The sequence below is a fragment of the Loxodonta africana genome, chromosome 10 (assembly GCF_030014295.1).
Source record: "Loxodonta africana isolate mLoxAfr1 chromosome 10, mLoxAfr1.hap2, whole genome shotgun sequence".
NCBI lineage: Eukaryota > Metazoa > Chordata > Mammalia > Proboscidea > Elephantidae > Loxodonta > Loxodonta africana.
This window is the reverse complement of record NC_087351.1, coordinates 58,804,246-58,831,265: the sequence shown is the minus strand read 5'-3', so window position 1 is coordinate 58,831,265 and position 27,020 is coordinate 58,804,246. Positions and strand designations below refer to the sequence as shown.

The window sequence follows — 27,020 nt, the reverse complement described above, 5'->3', positions numbered from 1 at the left end:
TTAGTGGAAAATATGTGAGTGTTCCTTCTCTTGCAGGTTTCCACCTTACACAGGTTGTACTCTACAGGTAGCTCCCGACTTATGACTTACTCAAAATTTTTTTTTTGTACACCTTATCATTGGTAATATGCAGCACATACAACGTTGCAGTGCATAATTTGCTGATGTTATCATTCTCAGAGGTGTATTCACAGATGTTCAAAGATCAGATTTATAAAGATATTGGTAATTAATGGCAGTAATAATGAAAACTAAAAAAAAAAAAATTATTTGACTTAGTTCAGCACCAACTTACGATAGGGGCGTTGGAGCAGAACCTCATCATAGGTCAGAGACTACGGAAAAAAAAAAAAAAAAAAAACCCAAACCCATTACCGTGGAGTCAATTCTGACTCATAGCAACCCTGTAGGACCCAGTAAAACTGCCACATACAGTTTCCAAGGAGTGGCTGGTGGATTCAAACTGCATCCAAGCTCTCAACCACTGTACCACTAGGGCTCCCAGTGACTGCCTGTACTTATTTTTTGGTGGTGGGTAGGGCATAAATGCAAACATTGGTTGTGTTACATTAATTCTCTATAATTATTCAAGAACCATTCATCATGTTTGTATATTAGATTTTTCCACATAAAATTTAATCTATGTAATCTTGAAAATAATATTGGATTTATGATTTACCTCCAAATATCATCTTTAAGTACCCAACTCTTTTTTCTAAATGTCAGAACAAAGATTCTACATTAAAAGTTATAGTTTAACAGTAGTTAATTAGAATTTGGAACCCTAGGCGTGCAAAGGAAACCCTGGTGGAGTAGTGGTTAAGTGCTATGGCTGCTAACCAAAAGATCAGCAGTTCGAATCCACCACACGCTCTTTGGAAACTCTATGGGGCAGTTCTACCCTGTCCTGTAGGGTCGCTAGGAGTCGGAATTGACTCGACGGCAGTGGGTTTAGATGAGCAAATAGTTAAGCGCACAACTACTAGCCAAAAAATTCTTGGTTTGAACCTACCCAGAGGAGCCTGAGAAAATAGGTGTGGCAATCTGTTTCTGAAAGATTACAGCCAAGAGAACCCTATGGAGCAGCTTTACTCTGCACACATGAGGTCACCATGAGTCAGAAGTGACTTGATGGCAACCAACACCAACAAAGTTAAATATTAATCTAATTATTGTCTCATGTGCTGAGAACTTTCTTCATTTGGCAGAGTTAAAAGCATTTTGAAATTCCAAGATTATATTAACATAAAACAGGTCATTGAAAAATAAGCATACCTGCTTTATGATTCCTATATCATTTATCATTTTATAAATGCAAGCAATGGGAACATAGGAACTATCTGAATTTTAAATGCCCAAATACAGATTTCCGTAGTCTAATGAGGACTGAAAGTTCTTAGTTCCATAATTTGCATTTAAATTTATAAAACCCAGAAATAATTTACTGGAGATAAAGAAGTACTTTTGATAAATATCCTCATTAACTGATGAAGAGTAAATGTCTCCATCAGATTTATAGTTAAGAATAGATGATGTATTAGCATTTATTATTTTAAAGCTGCACTATCAGGACCCAGGGATCATTTGACTAGAGGAGAAAATAGAGGTGCTTGAAATGGTATCTTATTCATCACTTATGTAATCATGGTGACACTTCAGATTTTTACATCCATATATGATACTACCAACCCACTAATAGGCATTGGGGAATACAGCAACAATAACAGTAGACTTGGGAAGTGGATCTAAAGACCAACAGTTTGATCGCCATTTTGCCCTATGTGGTAAAAAATGCTGTGGAATCCTAGATCTTCTTCCATCTAAGAGAACAGTTATGATAGTAATCTAATTTATATGTGGTGTCTTTAAATTTCATTTTACAGTGTGCAGTGTTTTAAATCAAAGCTTTTTCTTTCAAGTGATCCAAAATAGAAACTAGAACTAACCATTAGTACAAGGAAGCTTTTCCCCCAAACCTGCTTGCGAATGAATATATTTTCAATGTTAATAGAAACTCATTAATTTTCATAATATTTTAATTTTTCATCCTTCCTTGTTGGATATCAGTGAGTTTTGGAAAAGGAATTAAATAACATTAGAAAATCATTACAATTAGGATTTCAGTGGTACAATTATAGGATATTTATGAGTTCCGAATATCTTCCTTTTAAAATGTATAAAAATAAAAGATCCCTGGGGCAATTCTCTAGATATTTATTTTGTTAAATATATTTTAAAAGATTTGTAAATGTCTTAATTATTAATGTAGTTTTAAAGTAGGAATGACATCTTATATTTTACCTAGTACCCTTTTTTTTTTTTTTTAGAGCGAGAATCAGGGTCTATCCAAAAAGCTTAGGTATCTGTTCGATTTAGCTAATTGACTTGAATTTACAATCTCAGATTCTAAATCCAGTACCAGAGTTTGCAGCATGCTGTATCACCTTAGATAAAATGGATATTTCCCTTTAGAATATAAGGTAGTTCTAATACTTAGTCTCATCCCTTTGACAAGGACCTTGCAAGAAAAGTTCACAGTAGGTAGGTGCAAAAATATTCTAGAAGTGATTCAGGTAACATTCTAGCTGTATCATATGGCTACATAGCCTGTTAGTAGTGAGACACAAGACTATCAGAGCCCTAGTTCAAAAAGTCTGCTCCAGAGAGTGTTAGGATGTTAGGTTTTGCTTGTCAGAGTCATATTCCACTCAAAAGGGTGGAGAAACCTTACCATATTTCTAACCAATGCACTTAGCTTTAGCGGTACTAATTTCACCAAAGAAAACAATTTATAGCAGTTATATTAGGTTAAAAGTTCTTTAGTGAAATTGAATTAATAACAAACAAAACACACAGCCTCTCAATGGAATGAGCTCAAGTAATGAGGTTTCAGACTCCAGAGATATACTACAGAAAATGTCAGTCTCAGAAATCTCAAATTGCAATCTACGTTGTACCTTCCTTCTGACCTTCTTTGACTAAGAACTCTGTGCCTGGGAAGTACAGCTGGGTGAAAGTCAGCCTAAGAGGCAGCTTAAGATCAGGACTGAAAACTTTAGAGAATGGACATGGGTCACGGTGATGATTTGCAGGGGAAGGGAACACTGAGAACACAGTACTCCTCTCAAGTCCCTGATACATAAAGAAAGCATTTCCCAAACTGTAGAGACATTCTTTCTGTTATAATGGCCGTATTAAAAAAGATGTGAAATGAGAAAAATGTCGTTGCACTTAAAAAAATTCTATGCATGTTATATAATACACTAGTATTTAAATATGTGAAGTAGAAATAATAAAATGACAAAACAGCTCCAATATCTTTAGCTAAAATACATTCAGCAGGAAATACAGTCCACTCTCAATGACACCTAAATAGTCCACATTTGCCAAGTCTGTCTAAATAATACTTGTAAACAAAATATATGTAGTTGACATTTAAACAGAAATATCCTTGCTTGGGAATAAAAGACAGTGTGAATGATATTAATAAAGTGGTGCTAAACTCTATTCACACTCACATATTAGCCCAGAATGAGTTATGCATCATTCCAATCAATGACATTATGTGTGAGTTTTTATGTGGTTTTAAAATTAGGCCCATATTTTCACTGTACCGTCCTGTGCTTCTACGGACTGGAAAAAAGAAAATGCAATCATGCATCAGGAGAATATTTGCTAATAAAGTCTTCATGTACTGTAAGAAAACCCTTCTATTTTTTTAATTGACCTGGTATCAACTAATGGATCTGTTAATTAAACCTCATTTGCTCTAAAGAACATGTGGCCCAGATCTGTTGATAGAACACTGTGTTCACTAGTCGTTTCATTTTCCTCTTGTTAAAGTATGAGTCAGCGTCATTTTATGTCAAAATGTTTATTAAAATGGCAGTGGTATCTATTTCCACAAAGATAAGACATATTCAGTGGTACACAATCAGTGGTATAATTAGGGAATTTGTAAACCACAGGCATTGTCCAGAGCGATCATTTGTAAGAAGCCTAACAATGTCACATGCGTTCTGCAAGGAGACAAATGGCCTTTTTATTATAGAAGTAAATTAATTTTTCTAGCCATTCTACACTGAAGAGTTTGCCACTGTGAGCAACAGTTGCTCTAGAAAGTAAAATAAATGCATTTAAAAAGCATTCTTTTCTATGCTTTTGTAAAATGCATTTGATATTAATTTATAGCTTATCTTATTTTTAATTTAGAATTCCTTCATCCACAGGAAAGCAGTAACATAATTAACATTATCAGACAGCTCCTTTTTACTTACTGGTCCCTGGTTTTCATGGCAACACCTGGACCTTTGTGAAAATGGACAGCACTGACATTTTGTCAACTTTCTAAGAGAGGAATGGATGTATTTAGAAATGTCCAAACCTTATTATTTCATAGAAATAAAGGAGAACTGTGTCATTTGTATTATGTGCCATTTTATGATAATATGCCAAATACAAGGAGTTTTGGTGGCACAGTGGTTAAGCACTTGGCTGTTAACGAAAGGTTGGCAGTTTGAACCCATCAGCCACTCTGCAGGAGAAAGATGTGGCAGTGTGCTTCCGTAAAGATTACAGCCTTGGAAATCCTATGGGAAAGTTCTACTCTATTCTATAGGGTTGCTGTAAATTGGAATTGCCTCAGTGTCAATGGGTTTAGATTTTTTTTATACCAAACACATGGATCAAATTAATATATCTAATGGCAGAAAAATGCAACCTTCATTCCTTGAATGGATTTTGGGGGGATGCCTCTTGAATATTCAGATTAGGAAAGTTCATTCCATTTTGTCCTTTCCAAAATGTTATCTTGTTTCAAATAGTATCATCAACTGAAATGAATATGTATCTCTCTGTCATAGATTGAATTGTGTCCCCCCAAAATATCTGGCAACTTGGCTACGTCATGATTCCCAGTATTGTATGATTGTCTTCGATTTTGTCATCTGATGTGATTTTCCTATGTGTGGTAAATCCTATCACTATGATGTAAGGAGATCGATTAGTGGCAGTTATATTGATGAGATCTACAAGATCAGATAGTGTCTTAAGCCAATCTTTTTTGAGATATAAAAGAAAGAAGTGAATAGAAAGACATGGAGACCTCATACCACCAAGAAAGCAGTGCCAGGAGCAGAGCACATCTTTTGGACCTGAGGTTCCTGCTCTGAGATGCTCCCACACCAAGGGAAGATTGATGACAAGGACCTTCCTCCAGAGTTGACAGAGAGAAGAAGGCCTTCCCTTGGAGTTGGCACCCTGAATTTGGACTTCTTAGCCTACTCAACTATGAGAGAATAAGCTTCTCTTTGTTGAAGTCATCCACTTGTGGTATTTCTATTATAGCAGCACTAGACGACTAAGAAACTCTTAGACAAATATGTATCCCTCTGACAAAGGGATTGAAGTTTATGTTTATATAAAACATTTGCTTGACCTGGGGTTTAAGTGTGCCTGTGCCCTGTGCTAAGTACTTGTGACTTTAATCTGTACCCTCAGTATAGAAACAGATGCATAACAATAAAATACAGTCATTGATATAACACAGATAAAGGGTTGTGATGAGAAAATATAACAGCTAACATATATTGAGGATTTATATATACCAGAACCTGTGTACACTGTTTTAATCCAACAGAAAAAAATGGGATGTAGATACTGTTACGCTTACTTTATTTAAACTAAGACATAGACAGATAACTTTCCCAAGGTCCCCTTATTAGTAGGTGGTAGAGCAGGGAACTGAATCTAGGCAGGCAGACTTTACCTTTGATCTTAATAAGTACATTACACAACTCAAGGCACTTTACAGTTTAGAGGGCACTCTCATAGGCATCGTACCATTTTGATTTAAAAATGACAAGTTATTGAGAATCCTTAACAGTATCCATAGTGCATAGTAAAATTCTTAATGACAGTGAATGGTCTAATTTATTTTTCTTTGTCCTGTCTTATGCATATTTGCCTACTGAAGTGGCTCAAAAATGCATGTTAAAATAATTAGTATTAGTTCTAACATAGGGTACATATTTTCATAAATGAGGCTCTGCTTTTGTTACTACCAGAGTGTTTGCAATTTACTTAAGGAATAGTATACTTATTGAAAAAAAAAAAAAAAAACTGTAGCTGTTGAGTTGATTTTGACTCAAGGTGACTCCACATGTACCAAAGTAGACTTGCGATCCACAGGGTTTTTGATAGTTGATTTTTTGGAAGTAGATCACCAGGCCTTTCTTCTGAGGAGCCTCTGGGTAGACTTGAACCTTCAGCCTTTTGGTCAGAACCAAGCATGTTAACCCTTTTCACTACCCAGGAACTCCAGTACATACATATATCCAGTACACACATATATGCATGTGTTTGGAGAAGAATCGCCATTATTTTTAAGAGTGAGTAGGCAAGGATAGGAAGATATTATAGAAAATAGGAATTACAGGAATTTGGGACACTCTGAGTTAAGGCTTTTGAAGTGTAGAACACTCTCCTATCTACTACCTTTAGTTTGGGTAATATACTATTTGGAGTGCAGTATTCAACTTTTAAAGTTAAAATTCTTAATTAATTGCTTATACATAAATTCCCAGTTTTAGGTATTTATTCTGCATTATATATTTTTATAAATACCAAAATTAAAATGGAAATTTATTCACAGGGTAAAGTTCTGTAACTGGACTGCTAATTTCCCAAAATATTTATAGGTTTAATATCTCTTAATCAAATGACCTAATCATATCTCAGTAATTAAATATCTTAGAACCTTATTTAGTGCTTTGACTCATAATATCCCCTTCTTATTACAGAAGTAGCAAACAAATGCTTCTTTTCCACAGCCCGTATTTCATCCAGCATTCTCGGTCTAGTCCATATTTCTTGCTTGTTAACATTTTAAGATAATTTGAGTCACTGGCAAGCAGAAATATCATTCTTTTGTTTATTTAGTTGTTTTAAAAGGTGAGTTTTCTACATGTGAGACTTTACATATCTAATTAGTGACTATCGCTTTATATATTTCAATGCAAGAGAAACACATACAATAAGCCAGGGAAGAAAGGCTTAAGAAGAAAAAGATATACTTCCATGTTTTGCCCAAATAGGTCAGTAGAAAATTCTCTTGTTAATAGGAATTTATTTGTAATGATTCTGAAAAATATTTTAGTATACGCTCAAGTTAGGACCAGATTATGTAAAGATTGTAACACTTCAAGACACCTGAAAATTTAGCCAGATAGTTTCCCAGCAGCCAGATCCTGAGGTCCCATTCATCCATCTGTTCGTGACAGAGCAGGAATAGAACCTGGGTTTATATGCAACTGGTCGTGTAGTTTGTGTAGATGAAAAATATAAATGCCACACAGAGAACGATTTTCTACTTTGCTCTTTCATCTTACACTTTGTGTCCTACTGAATCCCTCAGAGACTATTCTTGTGCCATAGCAACACCTGCTGGGAGAGGGAAGTTGGAACAGCCACAACTGTTGCCTGCCAAACCTGTGCTCCTGACTGAATGGCACCGCATGTCCTCCATCCTCCAGTATCAAACCTGTCAGAGTTGCTCCTTGGCAGGATCCTGCCTCACCCCATACATTTTCAAATAACTAAGAATTCCATTCTAATAGGATTTCCCCCCAACTCTTTCAAATATAAGCATCAATTCCCCTTAAAATTTCCAAATGCCAATGCCGTGGTATTATACCATTATGTTTCTTTTTAATATGTATTTTCTTCCTGCTCTATTGCTGGGCTTTAAAATATTGTCAGTCATGTGTTATTAGCATCTCCTGATCTATTATGGTTGAGGTACTTATAAGTGTGAATCAGTGGGAAAAAAAGGCAATTTTTTTATTCCCAGATAAAACATTCACTTATGCTTATTCATATTATGGACTAAAGCAGTAGGCTTGCCACCTGGTATGAGGACAAATTTATAAATAAGTGCCTGTTTCTTATATGATTTACCCAGAAGAAGGTAAGCAGTACAAGTCTTGGAAGATGGATCCATGTGGATATTCTTTTGTACAGTCACTAGAATTTTCTTTACTGCTAATGGAGGAAAGCCATAACATGGACAAAGTACTCAGTATTAACAAATGCTTCCAATATTTTAATAAGTTATGGTTACCTCGCTGTATCATTACTGTCACCAAATCAAAATCTAGTAGAAATGCTAACATTATAAAAACTTATTAATTTTTTAATGTATTTTTAACTAAAAAGAGAAGAGAGTTCATGTATGCAAATGATTTTGAAATTATCACACTGCATACTTAAGCCTGGGATAATCAGAGGTGATTACTCATCAATAGTTTTCTTACTTTGGTTACTTAGTAACCTTGATTGGTGCTCCATCAATCAGTCAAGAATTTGATAAGCACTCCTAAAATACTTTAAAATTTCTCATGGTGGAGGAGATATTGAGAAAATAGAAACCTGGTACTGACCTCAGACTGTTTTAGCTACATCTATAAACTCAGTAAAAAAGAAAAAAAGTTTTTTAGTGAGTTTATAAAAGAATGTGCATCTTGTAAAGACATATATAGAATGAACTGGACACTCTGTAATTCAGAGAAGTGGAAGAGATATAGATGATACAGAGTCAGGGAAGACTTAAGAGAACAGGGAACTTAAGCTGATCCTTAAAGAATGAGGGATCATTGAATGGGTATATTAAAAAAAAACAAAAACAAAAAACTCATCACAACCCTATATGACAGAATAGAACTGCCTTATAGGGTTTCTAAGGAGTGCCTGGTGGATTTGAACTTGTTAGCAGCCACAGTGCTTAACCACTAAACCACCAGGGTTTCCATGAATGGGTATGGTGATGGACAAAGTCATTCCTGGCTGGAAAGAGGGAATTCAAGGAGTTGGGAAAGCTTCAAGTATGTCAAACAAAGCAAAAGACCAGCTTAAATTGAATGGAGAGCTTTTTACAGAAGCATTGTGGCTTAATAAGTTTTGACAGATACATTGGAAAACAGGTGATGTGATTTAGACTTTCTATTCTGGAAAATGGAGGTTATTTGAAGGTATTTGAATTGTAGAGTGACATGGTTTTTAAGAAAGAGTAAGTAAAAAATGGCAAGATGTTTTTTAGAAGAAAGCTGTTAGTCAATTATATCTTAACAATTCATTTATAAGGAGGAAGAGAATCCAGAAGAAAGTACAGCTATACAGTATATCATTAAATCAGGGAAGTTCTCCATAATTTAAAAACAACTGCAAATCTAGGTGCTGTATATAATATCTCCTATGTTTTCACAAACCAGGAAGTATTTCCAGTAAGTATTTGATGGCAATCTTATGCCTTTAATGAGAAATGAGCTGTGGTGTTGCTGCCTTTCATCGAACACTGTAGATTATCAGACATGGTCTCTAAAACGAAGCAAACATCCACAGGTCCATTGGAAATCTTTAGCCTGTTGGATTTCTTCTGTTGTGAACAAGTTTCAAGTGCACCTTTCTAAAGTTGTTTTTTTTTTTTTTTAATTGACGCATTATTATTCCACAGATTGAAAATAGGTCAAGCCTACTAGTTGAATTTATTTTTAAATTGAAGGAAATTCTTGAATTTGCCTTGTATTATCATATAAACATTTTCTAATGACCACAAAGCATCACAGTCTTATAAGTTTTGTGTATTAAGGCAATTATTTTCAAGATTAGTGTTACATTCAAATCAGCTGTAACATGTGTAGTGTTTAGACTATTTCTAATAATGGTGTATGAAGGTTTTTAAAATATAAATTACAGTAATAACATCCTTGTCACTTACATTGAATATCCTTTTTTTGAGAGGAAGAGAAATGGTGAAGTGACACCAAGCATGCTGACAATCTCACTCTGTGGCCTATCTTACTTTTGCTTACGTCCATTGTGATGCGTCATTACTGACGTGCCATTGATAATTGTTGCAGTTACAGATGATTTCATTGTTTGCTTCCATGTAAAATTATTTTGTGATTTCTCAAAATCTAAGTAGATCCATGTGTGTGCCTCATGCATGTGAAGCTAACCTGTAAGGGGTTAGTAAAGACGTGATTGAGAATTCCTGATGTGGACACTGAGAACACTCAAGGGCAACAGAATGTTTTTCCTTTAATCATATGTATTCTGATATAGGGCTATTGTATACTTCAGATTGTCAGTCACTAGACCACCAAGACTGAAACTCAAATCAAGTATATAGTAAAAAATGTTTCAATCGACCTATTGTTTTTAAAGGTTAAATTACACAGACACAATAGATTTGTAGTTTTGTTTCTTTTTGACTACAGGCAGTCCCCCAGTTATGAACGTCTGATTTACATACAACCTGTAGTTACAAACCAAACCCAAAAAAGAAAAAAAAAAATCCATTCTTGTGGAGTTGATTCCTACTCATAGCGACCCTATAGGATGGAGTAGAACTGCCCCATAGGGTTTCCAAGGAGAGGCTGGTGGACTCAAACTGCTGACCTTTTGGTTGGCAGCCATAGCTCTTAACCATTGTACCACCCAGCCCCTATAAAGCCTAGTTTATCAAAAATTCAAGGTGCAATAGTTTGTCATAACAAATGGGCGTTACTTTACAATGCACATCAAAACATTATTATTACTGTATTATTATGTTAAAGATGTTTTAATGTATCTGGAAGTGTTTCTTTAATGCTTTTTATGCATAGCAACCCTATAGGACAAAGTAGAACTACCTCATACAGTTTCCAAGGTAGATTCAAACTGCTGACCTTTTGGTTAGCAGCTGTACCTCTTAACCACTATGTCACCAGGGTTTCCTTATGCAGAGAAGGGTACACTGTATACTATACACTATCACAGAATTTGACCAACTGATATTAGATATGAACTATACCAAACTGTCTCAATTTACGTACAAATGCAACTTAAAAACAGACTTTGGAATGGAACTTGTTCATAATTCAGGGACTGCCTATAGTTATGTCTACAATTTCACTATTTTAGTCTTTCTTTTTTTACTTTCATTTAAATAGATCTGGTCAGCCTCAAAATTCTTGAATTCTGGACTTTTAGGGTCGCTTTCATGAACATGCCATTTCTTTGAAATCTTATTCATTTAAGTTTTAAATATAGATTGTGTATTCTACACCAAAACATAGGCATCTGTTATAAACTATTTTTCCCCAAAATTCAAGTATTATGCAATTAGTGTCATATTTACTTTAAGATTCTCAAAAATAATGACTTTGGTTGTTTTTCTAGATAAAATTATACTTATTACTTAATTTATTATTTTCAAATTAAAAGAAATATATTTTATTTCAATATCTACTGTTAAATTATATTCTAAATATATATTTCAAACTACCAAAATCATAAAAAAAACATATTCTAATACTTTTATTTCAGACACCATGATATTTTCCCACATAATTAAATGAATTAACCTTCCGATGTGTTGTTTTGAGTAAGGAAATAAACCAGTCCTTTTCAGAGTAAAAACTAAAGATTAAATTTCCTCAGCTTCTCTCCCAATGAAGAAATGAAACCATCTGCATTTTCTGTGCTTGTTTTATTTTAACAGTCTCTGATACAGTGATGGAAGAGTTGACAGAAAGCCAATTCATTCAAATTGTTTGCCTATTTATTTTCTTTTGGAATGAGAAATTTGTGTCATATCTTTTTCAGGTTGCTCAGATTATAGCATCTCCTGCAGTAGCATTTCAGACAAGAAAAACCAGAATTAAGCTGGCATGTAGACTATATGTCAGAGAATGTATCTTTGTGTTTTTATTAGGAGAAACATTTTTTTTCCTACCAAGTCCTTTATGAATAAATGTGGATCTCACAAGGTGCAGACATTTCAAATTTTTCTGCTTAATTTGATAAGTTTTCATTGTGAGACTTGACATTTTAAGAAAAAAATTATTCTGGTCAGAGAAAGGGCATAAAAACCATCATGACAACATTAAATGACAGGTCCTCAAATTGCCTAGTTTTTTTTTTTTTTTTTTACTTTACAACTATATATCCAAATCTTTAAATGAAAAGAGAAAAAAAAGGAGTACTGGAATACATTCTTGACTTTCTACATACCCACACAAATCTTAGTATCTACTGTGTCTGAAATCTATACTAGCTTAATGAATATATTTTGCAGAAGATACTGCTACTCGTATGAGCTAAAAATTTTTTAATTAATTCAGTATATATTTATCAGTTTTGTTCTAAAATGTGCACAATTTACATCTACCGTATTTTTATGCAAATAATGCTCCTACATTTGTTGTAAACATAGATGTGCATTATTTCTGTAAAATACAGTATGACATTTATTTCTATTATCTATCATATTCATAGCTCTTATCTTCCTTGATTCCTTAATTATTTCACAGCTTCCTGCTCTTCCAGGCAGTGCGCTAGGCTATAAAACCAAAAACCCATTGCGGTCGAGTTGATTGACTCATAGGGACCCTATAGGACAGAGTAAAACTGACGCATAGGGTTTCCAAAGCTGTAATCTTTATGAAAGCAGACTGCCACATCTTTATCCCATCGAGTGGCTGGTGGATTAAGACCGCTGATCTTTCGGTTAGCAGCCGAGTGCTTAACCACTGCACCACCAGGGCTTCTTGCACTAGGCTATAGAGATAGAGAAATGAATATGGCATTCTATATCCTCTAGAAGCTGACTGTCTGGTTAGGAAGATAAACATGGGAGAAGCAGCAAGTATAGTTAAATGTGTAAACAATGTGATATGTGGTCAAGAAGAGGGATTAATCAACTCAGCCTGGGATTAGTAATGTTATCACAAAAGTGATAACATTTGAGCTGAGTCTTTGCAGATGGGGCAGGTGTATTTGTGGAGGGGAGGAGCTAGAAGATAACAAGGGCAATACATTTGGAACAGAAAGAGGAAATGTTTGTTCAAGGGCACAGAGGTTCACTAGTTGGTGAAAATGCAAGTAAATGAATGTTACAAGCTTGGGCAACTCAAGGGAAGCATCTCTTATACTCTGCTGTCCAGAATACCATTTTCAAGGATATATCTGTATCACTAAAAATGGGGAAGTTTTCATTCAATAAGTTTTGTAAAGTAGATTGAAATATTTTAAGTTTCTCTGGGGTTATTGGAGCCTTTAATATGCTAATATGCAATGTACCTGTTGTAGAAGAGTGGAAAACGAAGGAAAGTCTACCAAGAAAATTTACCAATAATCCCACACTCAGAAAGAACCACTGCTAGTGTTTTGATATAGTTCTTTTAGGCTTTCTTTTCCCTGAGTTTTCCACATATAGGTCTCTTTCTCTTGCCCAACTGCCAAGCTGTTTTAATGTGTAATCCAGTGTAAAATGTTTTACTGAGTTGCTATTATGTTCCAGATAGAATACTAGGTGCACGTACATGGTGGCAATGGTTAAGAGCTCAGCTGCTAACAAAATGGTTGGTAGTTCAAATCCATCAGCTGCTCCTTGGAATCCTATGGGGCAGTTCTACTCTGTTCAATAGGGCTGCTATGATTTGGAATCAACTTGATGGCAATGGGTTTGGTTTTTTATCATATACATGTATATGGAAACCCTGGTGGCATAGTGGTTAAGTGCCACTGCTGCTAACCAAAGGGTCGGCTGTTCAAATCTGCCAGGTGCTCCTTGGAAACTCTATAGGGCAGTTCTACTCTGTCCGATAGGGTCGCTATAAGTCAGAATTGACTCGACGGCACTGGGTTTGGTTTTGTTTTTTACACATGTTTTTTATATATATGATAATTAGCAAAATATGTGCCATTTCTACCTCAACCCTTTTGGATTGCCCCTGAAAAAACGACCATGAAGTGGGCAGAAAAATTTACTTATGGGAGCAGAGAAGTCATGAGGATGAGAGTCCAGTCATAACTCATGTTCTTCATTACAGATACCAGAGTTTATTGAAGTCTGTTTCAGGGATCATGTCTCTACATTGACAGATGTTGTTAGTTGCCATCAAGTGGATTCTGACTCATGGCGACCCCATGAGTAGAATAGAACTGTTCCATAGGGTTTTCAAGGCCATGACCTTTTAAAAGCAGATTGCCAGGCCTTACTTCTGAGGCATCTCTGGGTGGTTTTGAACTGTCAGCCTTTCCATTAGTAGTCTAGCATTTAACCATTTGTGCCACCCAGAGGCTGCATTGACATTGACTATCTGCTATAAATAGGCCTCAATTTGAATTCTGTTTCTACTGTTATTAATAATATAATCTGAGACAAAGTGTTTAACCTCATTCTAAATGTTCTCATTTGTTAGATTGTAATATTAAATATTTGATACACAGAATCATCAAGGAAAATAAATAAAATGAAATTTCTGTGATGCTTGCTACATAAGAAAAAAAAAAGTTCCTGTCCAGTGGATTCTGACTCATAGGGTCACTGTAGGACAGAGTGGAACTGCCCCGTAGGGTTTCTGAAGAGTGTCTGGTGGATTCAAACTGCCAATCTTTCGGTTAGCAGACAAGCTCTTGCGGACATAATAAATGTTAAATGTCGAGGTCATTGCTATTCTACCTTCTTTTTTCAAGAAGGGTGAATAAATATTTCTACTTCATTCCAAATCTATTGTTACAAGCTGAGACTTAGAATTGAACCATCATCTTGTACAAGAAGAAATTATTTACCTAAATCATTTATGTTTTTAAAATGCAACCATTTTTGAGCATACATTTTGTTACTGACAATTCTCACAATGTATACATCTGCTTTAAGAAGATACTCACTACAGTTTCATATTTTTTAAATTCTAAGATGTTATGCATTATATAACTAGTTCTATATTATTTTTTTCTAAGAAGTTGCTGTTCTTAGGTACCATTCAGTCAGTTCCTACTCATAGTAACCCCATATGACAGAGTATAACATCCCTATGGGATTTCTAGGCTGTAATCTTTACGGGAACAGACCGCCAGGTCTCTGTCCTGCAGAGGCCCTGAGTAGTGCAAACTACCGACCTTTTGGTTAGCAGCAGAGCTCTTAATGATTATGTCACCAGGGCTTCGTCAATCAAAATATTAAATGAGAAAGTGGACATGAAGGTATTTGAATAGCAAGATAATTAATTCTCACATCACTTGGGACTTGAATTTATTTTTCCCTATGTGTAATTTAGAGAAACAACATTTCAGCATTAGTCAAAAAATAATTTTGAAAATAATTTGTATATTTATATCTGGACACCAGAGCACTGTAATGCTAGAAGGAAGATTAAAACTTTGCCTTTTCATTCATATGTAGTGCTACCTCAAAAGGGAGCATATGACATTTATCAGAGGGAAGGAATTATGCATATGTTTCTGATTATTCTTATTTTTGGCATTTTAATTTAGCCCACATTTTTTGATAAGTGTTCTTGGGGAAATGTCCATTTGAACTCATATACATTTGTTTAAAAAATAAAAGTCTTCAAATGAAACAGATGATAATGTTTGTAAGAAAAATCATTATGTACTTCCTCTTATCAAGTTACTCAATAAATCCTAACATGAATATATTCCAGTACAGTAAAGTTCCAGTAAAATGAATCTAATTTTCTCATAAATGTCCTTTCAGAAATTAGCTTTACCTGAGAAAATTCCAATTCTTAAATTAAGTGAAATATATTTTAAATAATTTAATATTATTTTGATAGTACCAATGACATCATGACAAACTATTTACAATAACCTCAAAATATTTAAAATTAAATTGCATCATATTCAAATATCAAAATATTTGTAGAAGTTCAAAAGAGAAGAAGACTGTGAATTGCCAAAGACCGTAGCATTATAGTCATTTGTTTCAACCCATTCCCATTAGGGAGGTAACAAACTCTAAACTTTAGACATTGGCAACAGTTTTTAAACGAGAGCCAAAACTTCTGATTTTATGTGAGAGGTTTTTCTTTTTCCCTCTTCTGTTACTTGCGTTTACTGTGCCTTCCAAGCCTACATCGTCTCTTACCCTTTCTTATGGCATTCTTGGGTAAGAGATAACAGCACAGGAAGCAAAAGACTGAAAAACTGAGTCCTATTCTCAGCAAGCAGGATCATTCTTCTGTGAAATGCAGGTGCTAAAAAAAAAAAAAAAAGTCCCTGTTAATGGCTGATAATGACAAGCCATTGAGTAACTTGTTCTTATCCTGACCATTCAATTTCCAATTTAATGCCTTATTTATTGTGTTAATGTTTAAAGTCCTCTTTTGGGAGCATTCTATCAAAATAATTCAGAAATATTTTAAGTGAGGGTATGTGCCATTTATTCCCAAGGTCTCTATAGTTTTTGTCATCTGAATTGTCACGTTTCTTCAACCAGCAGAAATTATTTCCTTATGATTTTCTGTGTTTGAATACGCTTTACCAGTTTATACTAACCTTGAAAAATTTTCTTTTTCCCATTTCAAGTTCCACCCAATCTGACTGTTCCACAGGAAAAATCACCTTTGGTCACCAGAGAAGGAGACACAATAGAACTGCAATGCCAAGTAACTGGAAAACCTAAACCGATCATCCTTTGGTCTAGAGCGGATAAAGAAGTTGCAATGCCTGATGGGTCAATGCAAACAGAGAGTTATGATGGAACACTGAGGATTGTGAATGTATCTAGAGAAATGTCAGGAACGTACAGATGTCAGACCAGCCAGTACAATGGATTTAACGTGAAGCCCAGGGAAGCATTGGTGCAGCTCATTGTGCAGTGTAAGTAAATTCTCTTTCTATGTGTTTCTATTCAGGGGTAAAGGCAAAAATGATACATCTCTTCTACTAGTAAAATAAGTAAATTTTTAGCACTGGATTAAGATGAAATATTTCTACGTTACTGCTACCCAATTTAAACTATAATTTTCTCTAAATCTACTTTTTACTTGAGCTGATACATACTAATAGAATAGACTCATATTAGAATGTATGTGATGATTATAATGGTGTTATGAGGTTGGGTAATGCCAACAAATCAACAAACCTAATGGTTAAAAACTGTCCATGTGCAATGAAGCAAAGTGGAGACTGGAAGTAATTGTTAATTCAGGTTATAATTCTCTTTTGTTTTCGTAGTTCGTGTTTCTACTTCAGACAATTGCATGTCCTTTGCTCAAATTATCCACCTTTTTCAAGCTGTAGTTGTAAGAGTGGATTGTATAATTATCTAGTAATGTAGAGGTAATTCAGGCAGATACTAGGTGTTGAATTTTTGCCTGACTTCATTAACAGATAATTGCTTAACTGTGCAAGTTGAATAAGATAAATTTTTAACTGCTCTTATTGAAATCGTTGGTACAGTTCTAGCCAAAAAAAAAAAAAAAGTAAACATAGTGCTTCATATTTGCTTTTAGTACTAAGATACCCAAATTCCTAAATTTATGGGTTGATGAAATTTTAACGATGTCACTGGAGTTGGATTATTAGACAATGCACTAACAACATGGCTTCCGGGTGGTGTGGATATACTAAAAGAGAAAGCAAACTAAACACAATCTGTTCAATCCCTAATAGTGTTGACGTCAATTTTAATTGGTATAATACTTGTTAAATACCTGGTAATAAAGTCTTCAAGAAAACAGATGAGTTAGATGAAACTCTACCCTTCAGTAAAGAATATTGTTAGTCTGTGGTTCTTCTGTAATTCAGAAAATTGATAATAGAATTTAGTCCCAAAGGTCCTTATTTTTACATCAGAAATAAGGATGTTGGCAGATTGAATTAACTGACTTTACATTTGGAAGAAGAATTAAAACAAGGAAAGACTATATTGGTACTATGTAGCAACTAGCGACTTTCTTAAATGTCCATATGGGTGTGAGGTATGTGAGTGGGAGGAAGAGGGGGCAAGGGCCCATCTTCTATAAAAGCTCAAATTTCAAGCGGGCTATCTGTCCTATAAATATGCAGACTTGTGTATTTGCAAACAAATGTCAGGTAACTTGCCTAATTTCTGAAAGATTACCAGTTTGTTTTCAGAGGAAGGAGATTTTAGGTGGCAAGCCGCATTCAGGAGTTTGTATTTCTTTTTTCTCACTGGACTTTATATTCATGGTATATATGATATACTCATGGGTCAAACCTCCTACCCATGAGCGTATTATATATACCATGAATATATACATATATGTGTGTATGTGTGTATGTATGTATATATATATTTGTGTGTGTATATATATACAGATTTAAGGGAAAAGAAAGAAAAAGAGAAGGCACTCTTCAATTCTGTAAAAAATAAGGGACACCCTCAAGTCACCACACAGGAATTTGATGTAATTTGAAACATGTCAGTCTTGCTGGGAAGCACAGGATTCTGAGCTCCCTCAGGATTTATGCACAAAGCTTCATCATTCCTGAAGTTATTAGGGCAGTTAGTTTTCACTCAGCTCACACCGGTCTGAGGACGCTCCAATACAAGTAAAAGCTGTGGAACCAGTGGCTCTATAGAGAGTTTTGAAATAAAGCCCAGGATCTCCACTCCCCATAAATTATACTAACCTCTAGAATTCTATCGGTGAAATAAGTTTCCTTTTTCTTCCTACTTCTTAATAAGTTCTTTAGAAAATGCTAAATTCAGCACACGATTTTAAAATTCAGTCCTGTAATAGTGGATGATGATGAATATTGACACAGTTATCACTAGTGTAACAGGGATGTAATTTACTGAAAATACCAATAGACAAAGGCAATGGCTAGTTCTTTTAATATAGGTAGAAAGTGCAATTTACCTATAGTCCAAGGTGACTTCACAAAACTCGTGATATAACCTAGTAGCACTTCTGCGCAGAGACAAACTTCCCAGTGTACTTAGGAGGGCACCTATATGCCAGTGGTCTTGCCATTTTTAGGTAAAGATGATGTCATGTATTTCAAGATGCTCCCTTCCCAACAGTCCCAACTGTGCTGAAGAACCTGGTTTTGAGTCTGCACATTCGCCAGGCGTAAATAAGTGCTAATGACTCCAGAATATTCCTGAGTGAATCAAAGTCAAATTTCTAGGCATATAATCCTTGTTAGCAGGCCCAGCCTGCCTAGGGCCTATTCCTATAAATCTAATAATGTAGGAATTGCAATAATATTTTTAAAATGATAAACATTCAAATTTCTATAGTAATGTTTAATTATGAAAATGAGGTGGTATATTTGCTTAACTTGCTTAACTAGTCATGATACATGTAAGAAGTACTCATATGGATTATAAAATACTAAGTTATTATAGAGACAAAATATATACATATATTTATATGTGTTTACGTCATTCTCAGCAATTATTTCTATCATTGCCGCTAACAAGCTATGCTTTATATATTCTTGTACTATCTTCTACTTTACCAGCAAAATATAATTTACATTGTAGGTATTCAATAAATTTTTTGAATAAAAAGGTTATGATAATAAGTGGAATAAGAGTATATATTTTGCATACTTCATGCTTTTTGCATGTCTGGTTTTTATTGTTTAGATTTTAGGAGCATCTGAAGACTTGTTACATATAGTTTTATATCTGAAAGTATCCAAGTATATGAAGGGGGATGATGTTAAATTATTGTGACTTTTATGAAACTTCTTTTTTCAAGGTTTGAACTCTATACTCTCATAAAATTTCCTTTCTTTTAATGTTTATTATGTTGGAAAAATTCTGGAATTTTCCTCTGTGTGTGTGTATACATTTATTAGTTTTGGAGTATGAAATAATGAGAAAGGGATGATCCTAATGAGAAGCAAAATCCAGTATCTTAAAAACACATATTCCTTGTTCAGTTTCTCATGTGTTCAATTAAACAGTAAATGATCAAAAGGACTAAAGGAGCACAGAAGTAATTGTATGCAGGATTTTAATGAGTGTGGATTATAAGGCCCAAATACAAATGGTATAAATATTTCCAGAGTTGCTAAATAATGGAACAATCCATTTAGTTTAAAGTTCTAAATCTCCAAATGAGATATAGTCCTAGATAATGTTGTATTAAAATTATAAAGCAATCATTTCATGAAAACTCTTTGAATTATTTACTATCTGCAATTAATTCTCCTTTTCTTAAAATGAGTAGAGAGGAAAAGATTTAGCAAATGACAAGACCCTGGAGGTATTTTAGACCATTCTATATCCTGTTAAGAGTAGCTTAATCACCGTAATGAAATAGTTTAAATTATTAAATTCTTATGCACATTGTTCTTGCCTGGAAAGAGGGATGTTTATTTTATTTAATGTTTAACTTCTACAAGTGCCATGAACCAGAAGAGGACGTAACAAATATGCAAACATAAGTTAAAAAAAGGGCTTAAAATTAAAACAAAAAAGGATTAAAAGCTAAGTATAGCTGCAAACTACACAGTCAGGTTTTAATAACAGACTTTTACATTTTCATCCATTACTTAGTTTTATTCACATCTATTTGGACTGTATAACAATTATTTTGTTAACTTTCTGATTCATTTTTATTCGAAGGAACATTAAACCCAAAACCAAACCCAATGCTGTCGAGTCAATTCTGACTCATAGTGACCCTACAGGACAGAGTAGAACTGCTCCATAGAGTTTCCAAGGAGCACCTGGTGGATTCGAACTGCTGACCTTTTGGTTAGCAGCTGTAGCACTTAACCACTACACCACCAGGGTTTCCACTAGAACAGGATAATTAGAAATAAAGACATTTTATAAATATATCAAATCTTAGCAGCGTAATGGTTAAGAGCTGTGGCTGCTAACCAAGAGGTTGGCAGTTCGAATCTACCAGGTGCTCACTGGAAACTCTATGGGGCAGTTCTCCTCTGTCCTCTAGGGTCACTATGAGTCAGAATTGACTCGATGGCAATGGGTGTGTATATATATATATATATATATGCATGTATATATAAATGCATTTATAGCCTTTAAGAATCATAATGAAGACAGACATTATTGAACAAAATAGATGAATTTTTAACAAAGTAACATTAATAAGACAATATTTTTTCATTTATTCATTAAAGCACTGATCATTTGAATGGTGATTAAAAAAAATGTGAAATTCAAATATATATTAAATGAAGAAACCCTGATATGCCTATTGTACTCCTAAAAGGTATTACTGTTTTTTCTCATATTTGATATTTTAATAATTTAAATTTGCTAAGCCATTAAAATTTTATTTTTAATATAGGCTATTCTTCAAATGGTTTTATTTCTAAACTCTATTTAAAATATTTTATTAAAGTGTGTAGATTTTTGAAGTACATTTCCTTGAAAATTAATTGGAGATAATACAGTGCATTGAATGTAGGTTTTATTGTTAAGGCTCCCTCATGTCTACGTGCAACATTTATTGCAAAGATACTTCTGTTATGAGGTATTAAAACACACACTGAAAACCAAAGACTGAAGGAATAGCATTATCTTTAAGTAACTACCTTTTAATCTCTAAGTGAGATTTTTTCATACTACTTATGATTCCTGATCTCCAATGGAGAAAAATTATGAAAGAAAATGATCGGTGTTTTTGAGAAACCCGTGTTTCAAAATAAGACCAAACTGGGTGAAGAAGAGAGAGCCACAGATAAGGGCTTTATCTCATTCTCTTCCCTCAAGAAATGTACCGAAGACTATATGGCAGTTACTTTCAATGAAAATGAGTATTTAACCAAAGCAGAATTTAATGGACCTTGTAAAGAAAGAAAAAATTAAAGACAGATTGGAGTGTGCTGACACAGATATGCTCACTATTGTCAGGTAAATTACTGTGTAATTTTCTGTCATATTGAAATATATAGAATGACTAACTATATAGACAATACAATAAATTGAATTAATATAACTACCTTTTGAATTTTTAAAAAATAAAATTGCACTAAAAATATCAGTATGACTAGGGATTGAGCTGAAGCTAATTTCAGAGACAAGGTAACACAATTAAAAAATGGGACAAGGGAATAGCTTGCCATAGTCACACAGAAAGATATTAAAGGCTATCCAGAGAAATTTATAAGTAAAGGGACAAGACTTTTATCTGAGCAGCAGAATAAGAAAATGTCTTTACTTTTCTATCAAACTCAACATTTATCAGTAGTCTGCAAAGCACTATTTATCCAAATGTATTTCCTACTCTCCATATCAGCCTAAAAAAAACCAAAAACCAAACTCAGTGCTGTTGAGTCGATTCCGACTCATAGCGACCCTATAGGACAGAGTAGAACTGCTCCAAAGAGTTTCCAAGGAGCCCCTGGTGGATTTGAACTGCTGACCTTTTGGTTAGCAGCTGTAGCACTTAACCACTACGCTACCAGGGTTTCCAAAACTGGTAAGTCTTTTTTCAGCCTCATAAACATGGTCATTCAGTCTTGACTTTCTGGCTAGGTTCCTATTGCTCTCTTGTTCTGTAGCCACCAATTCTCCAAATCATTTTCACTATTTAAAACTCCTGGTGAGGTTCCACCTCCTTTAGAAAGCCTTTTGGCGATGAGAAGGACCCTCTTTGATAGATAGCCCTATAGATCCTGGTACTTGGTCTGCAAAGACAATTTAGAACTTCAAAATACAACTTTGTTTTTATTACACACATTCGACCATATACTGGAAACCCTGGTGGCGTAGTGGTTAAATGCTACGGCTGCTAACCAAAAGGATGGAAGTTCGAATCCGCCGGGCACTCCTTGGAAACTCTGTGGGGACAGTTCTACTCTGTCCGATAGGGTCTCTATGATTTGGAATCGACTTGAGGGCACTGGGTTTGGTTTTTGGTTTTGACCATATACTACTTTCAAATCCTTACTTGTTATTTCATCATTGCCTTGCTCAAAATTCTTTTGTAATATTGCCTATAGCGTTAGTTTGAACAACACAAAGGAATACTTCTAATGATTATATAGTTTTTACACCAAACTGTTCCCTAATTGGATTCAGTTTTTTTCACGAAACTGACTTGATTCTTATGGCCTTTGGTTTACTTCATAAAATAAATTCAGTCTCAAAAGTTGAAGTCTTACCTTTCAGATTATTTAAAAAAGCCACATAGATACATGAATGTCAAGTTCAAGGTCATTTTCAAAATGTTTCTGTGATGATGGAATCAAGAGTATACACTCACAGCATCTAAGGATGAAAACTGTGAAGAGACATTTGGACAATTTTCTTATAATCCTAGTGTGTGTGTGTGTGTGTGTGTGTGTGCGTGCACATATGTACATATACATACACTAGAAAAATATATACATATGTATTAGGAGTCTAAGAAAAAAATTTTTTATATATACTTATTTTCAAATGGGCAATGAATATTTCACATTTTTTTCCATTAGTATTTAAAGGTAAAAACAATTTTGCAAATTAACTAGCAACATTGCTTACCATACAGCACACAATGGAAATTATCATCATTATGATTTTAATGTATAAGTTCTGAAAATCATTTCTTATATGCATTCTGCTATTTTTTTCTAAAGATTATTTTTCCATTCTTACTATAATTTGAGCTATTTGATGGCTAAAACAACTCTTCCATTTCTAGCATCAAAACACTTGACGTATTGGTAGATTCTTGATTAATTGATCCATTTTCAAGATCCCTCTATTTTTTAAGATTTAGAGCTAAAACTCCACGTGGTAAGAAATTCTTAATTCTATCTTGTCAACAAAAAACTTCATCACATACTCATTTAGATTATTGGTTAGGGAAAGCCATTAGCTTACTAAGAAAATACTTAACATTTTAAGCATTCATTTTTCATATTTTATTTGAATTAAACCGCCATATTAATTTTTACTTTTTACAGTACTTAATAGAAACATTAGTCAACTGAGCCCTGAGGCGGTGTTTATATTTTGAAAACATTTATATTTCTGATATTTTTTTCCAACCCATTCCCTTGCCCCTATGGTAGTTAACATCTTTCCTTTAAAAAGAAAATGTACACCTTCTCCTCACTTAGTAATTATCCCCTTACCTGATATTTCATATTTATGGCAATAGTAAAAAATCTACTATCCAACTATTTTGCGCATTATCAAAGTACATCTTGTAGTAATGAATGCCAAGGTGCGGGCGAGAGTAACATTGGCTTTGATGGTTAAGTTTATGTGTCCACTTGGCTGGGCCATGATTCTCAGTGGTTTGGAAGTTATGTAATAATGTAACTCGGCAGTTATATAATGACATAACTTGGCAGTTATATAATGAAGTAACTTGGCAATTATGTAATGATATAACTTGGCAGTTATGAATGATGTAATCATCCTCCATTTTGTGATCCGATGTGGTCATCCTTCATTTTCACTTAACACCAATTTTGCATAACACCCTGGTCTTTGGAACCTAACCATATTGATAAAGTGAGGACAGGGTGTATTTATAAGATGGTGGGCAATTTAAACTCTGTGCAAAATAAACTTTAGAATTAATATTTCCAATCAATATATCATACACTTATACGCTACCTCATTCCTCAGTGGATTTAATGAGAGGTATATGCAACTAGGAGCCCTGGAGGTGTGGTGGTTAAAACACTCAGCTGCTAACTGAAAGGTCAAACACACCAGCTGCTCCATGGGCAGAAGTTGTGACAGTTTGCTTTTGTGAAGATTACAGCCTCGGAGACAAAATAGGGCAGTTCTACTCTGTCCTATAGGGTCACTATGAGTCAGAATTGGCTCAATGGCAATGAGTTTTGTTTTGGTATAATGAAACTGCCTTGAAAACAGAATTGTTTAAAATTTTTACTTTGATGATACTCCTGAATATTTGAAAACTGAATTTCCCAAGTAGATGGTTTCCAGAATGCCCCTAGGACGAATTTGTTTTAGCTGAACTGCTCCTGCCATCCTAGGCATTCTCCTTCCTTTCTCTTTTCTCACGCTTCCAGAGAACATAGCACAGCAATATCCGTCTAAGGAAATTGTCAAAGAAAACTCAGTAGCTTTCTCCCTTTAAAGGGTTTTGCAATACAGGACACAGACACAATATATTTATTGAGCAGTCAAACACACATTACCTGGAAAGGAGATCAGTTCATCAGGTATATGGTTCATGCAAAGAAAATAAATGCATATATATATATTTTTTTAACTAGGTTCCATGTCTGCTATCTTAATGTGGAAACAACCTTAGTTTAAATGCTTTTAAAAAAGCTTATTTATTAAAAGCTTTATTTTTAGCTTCAATGCAGAGAAGTGGAATAGGTACCAGACAGTTTTAACAGAATGATTAAAGTATTGACAGTTAAACCCAGCTGTCTTGTTTTTATTGATGTTTTCAGGTAAGTACTTCTGCCTACACTGGTTGTGCAAAAAGGAATTTCATTTCCATAATCCCTAAAAAATATTTTCCCTTGAAAACCTTAGTTGGTGTGATTAAATTAGATGTATTTTGAATGAAAAAGTTTACATACATTAAAAAATATCTGATCATTATGACCAAAAATAATGGGGTCTTTTCCTCTCCCCCTCCCTTTTCGCTCTCTCCCTTCACTCCATCTTTCTAGTTCATTTTCTTTTTTCTGGTGTACAACAATAGTAATAAAATACAAAATAATAATTATAACATCAGCTTTTTTTTTTTAATCTCCAGAAGTATTGAGCAGAGTATGGGGAGTAACCCTATTAGTTAAGTACTCTTTGTATTCCTATTTTGTAGATTAGGAAATCTCACTTCAATAAGATAATTTGCCCAATATTGCAAAGCAAGTAAGGGGCATATCTAGGATTTAATCCCAGTTCTTATTTTAAACTTTATGTTCCTCCTACTGCTATGTAAATACCTGTTTTACCAAAAAAATCTTTCTTCCATGGAGCTGCAGGGTGGGTTCAGACTGCTAACCTTTCGGTTAGCAGCGGAGTGCTTAACCATGGCCCCACCAGGCCTCCCTGAATTAAACATTAAATGTGTAAAAATACCTTAGAATCACGTTTTATATTTCATAAAATCACCTGTCCTGTTTTCTTCCCACAGCCGCATTTTGATGTGTATGTACAAAAGTATTACAAGCTTTGATGTGGAAACTAGAAAACAAAGGCTCTGAGGAATCATGTGATTTTCCTAAAAAAAAAAAAAAGGTCACCTATTATTTCTAGTATTCCTTTAATATACCATATAGTTGTTGTGTGGACTAGTTTGACATATATAAAATATTTATGTAAAAACAAGTTACTGATGAATCAAGTTTATGGAAATCTATGCACTTCTAGGAGAAGTGAACATAGACACATACCTACCCTACTTTTGTGCAAATAACGTACACATTCTGTTTGTCAGTCACTCCCTCCCTCTGCAAGGCACTTTTGTAAGCACACTATTCTAATTTTTTTTTTTTTCCACAGTAACATGTAAAAACAAAACAAAACAAAAAATTGGCATAGCAGCACTTACAAAATACCTTGTAGGGGGAGGAGCGGTTAGCAAACGAACCGAGAGGGTGTGCGTTACTTGTGTAAAAATACCGTAAATACATAAGCATAAAAATTTTATGACTTTATAATCTTAGTTAAAAAAAGAATTTCTTGTTCTTCCAAAAATAAATCTATTCTCCTGAAAACATGGAATTTAGACATTTCCTAAACACTTTGCTCTTCTCCCCAGAAAATAAAAACAATAATTATACACCATAAATCACAAAAGAGGTGAAAATTAATATATAACATGAACATGCCTGTGACTTTATCAATTTATTTTAAAGAAGCCATGTACAATATGCTTAGTGCAGAAGGAAATATAAAGTAGGATATTTAGAGGCATCCTGGCCTCTTTCTACTCAAAACCCACTGCCGTCGAGTCGACTCCGACTCATATATGCCGGTAATATAATCCCTCCATTTTGTAACAATAAAAAAAGTCCCCAAGCATTTCCAAACGTCCGTGGAAGGACAAAAATCTCCCCTGGTTAACAACCACGCCTAGGTGATGCGTTATGTAAAAAGAACAAGATATACATAGGATGGGTATGGGAACTCTGGCAGAATCCTCTCCTGCGTAGAGACAATGTCTCCCGTAACAAATCCCTAAGTGTGGCTTCCAGGGTCACTCAAGAGACATGCCAGTTAAAAGATACTCTGCACTAAGATCAAAGCTATATTTTCTTAGCAGGTATTAATCCAAAGCATATTAATA

At 34.4% G+C, this 27,020-nt stretch overlaps 1 protein-coding gene across 1 annotated transcript in view; it reads left to right on the top strand.

The window, feature by feature from the left end:
- The window catches only part of MDGA2 (MAM domain containing glycosylphosphatidylinositol anchor 2), a 536,185-nt gene that overhangs the window by 298,886 nt on the left and 210,279 nt on the right, over positions 1–27,020 (top strand). The window contains exon 7 of the mRNA XM_003408516.3: positions 16,372–16,665. Coding sequence (XP_003408564.2) covers positions 16,372–16,665 — 294 coding nt within the window. The remainder of the gene's footprint in view (positions 1–16,371; positions 16,666–27,020) is intronic.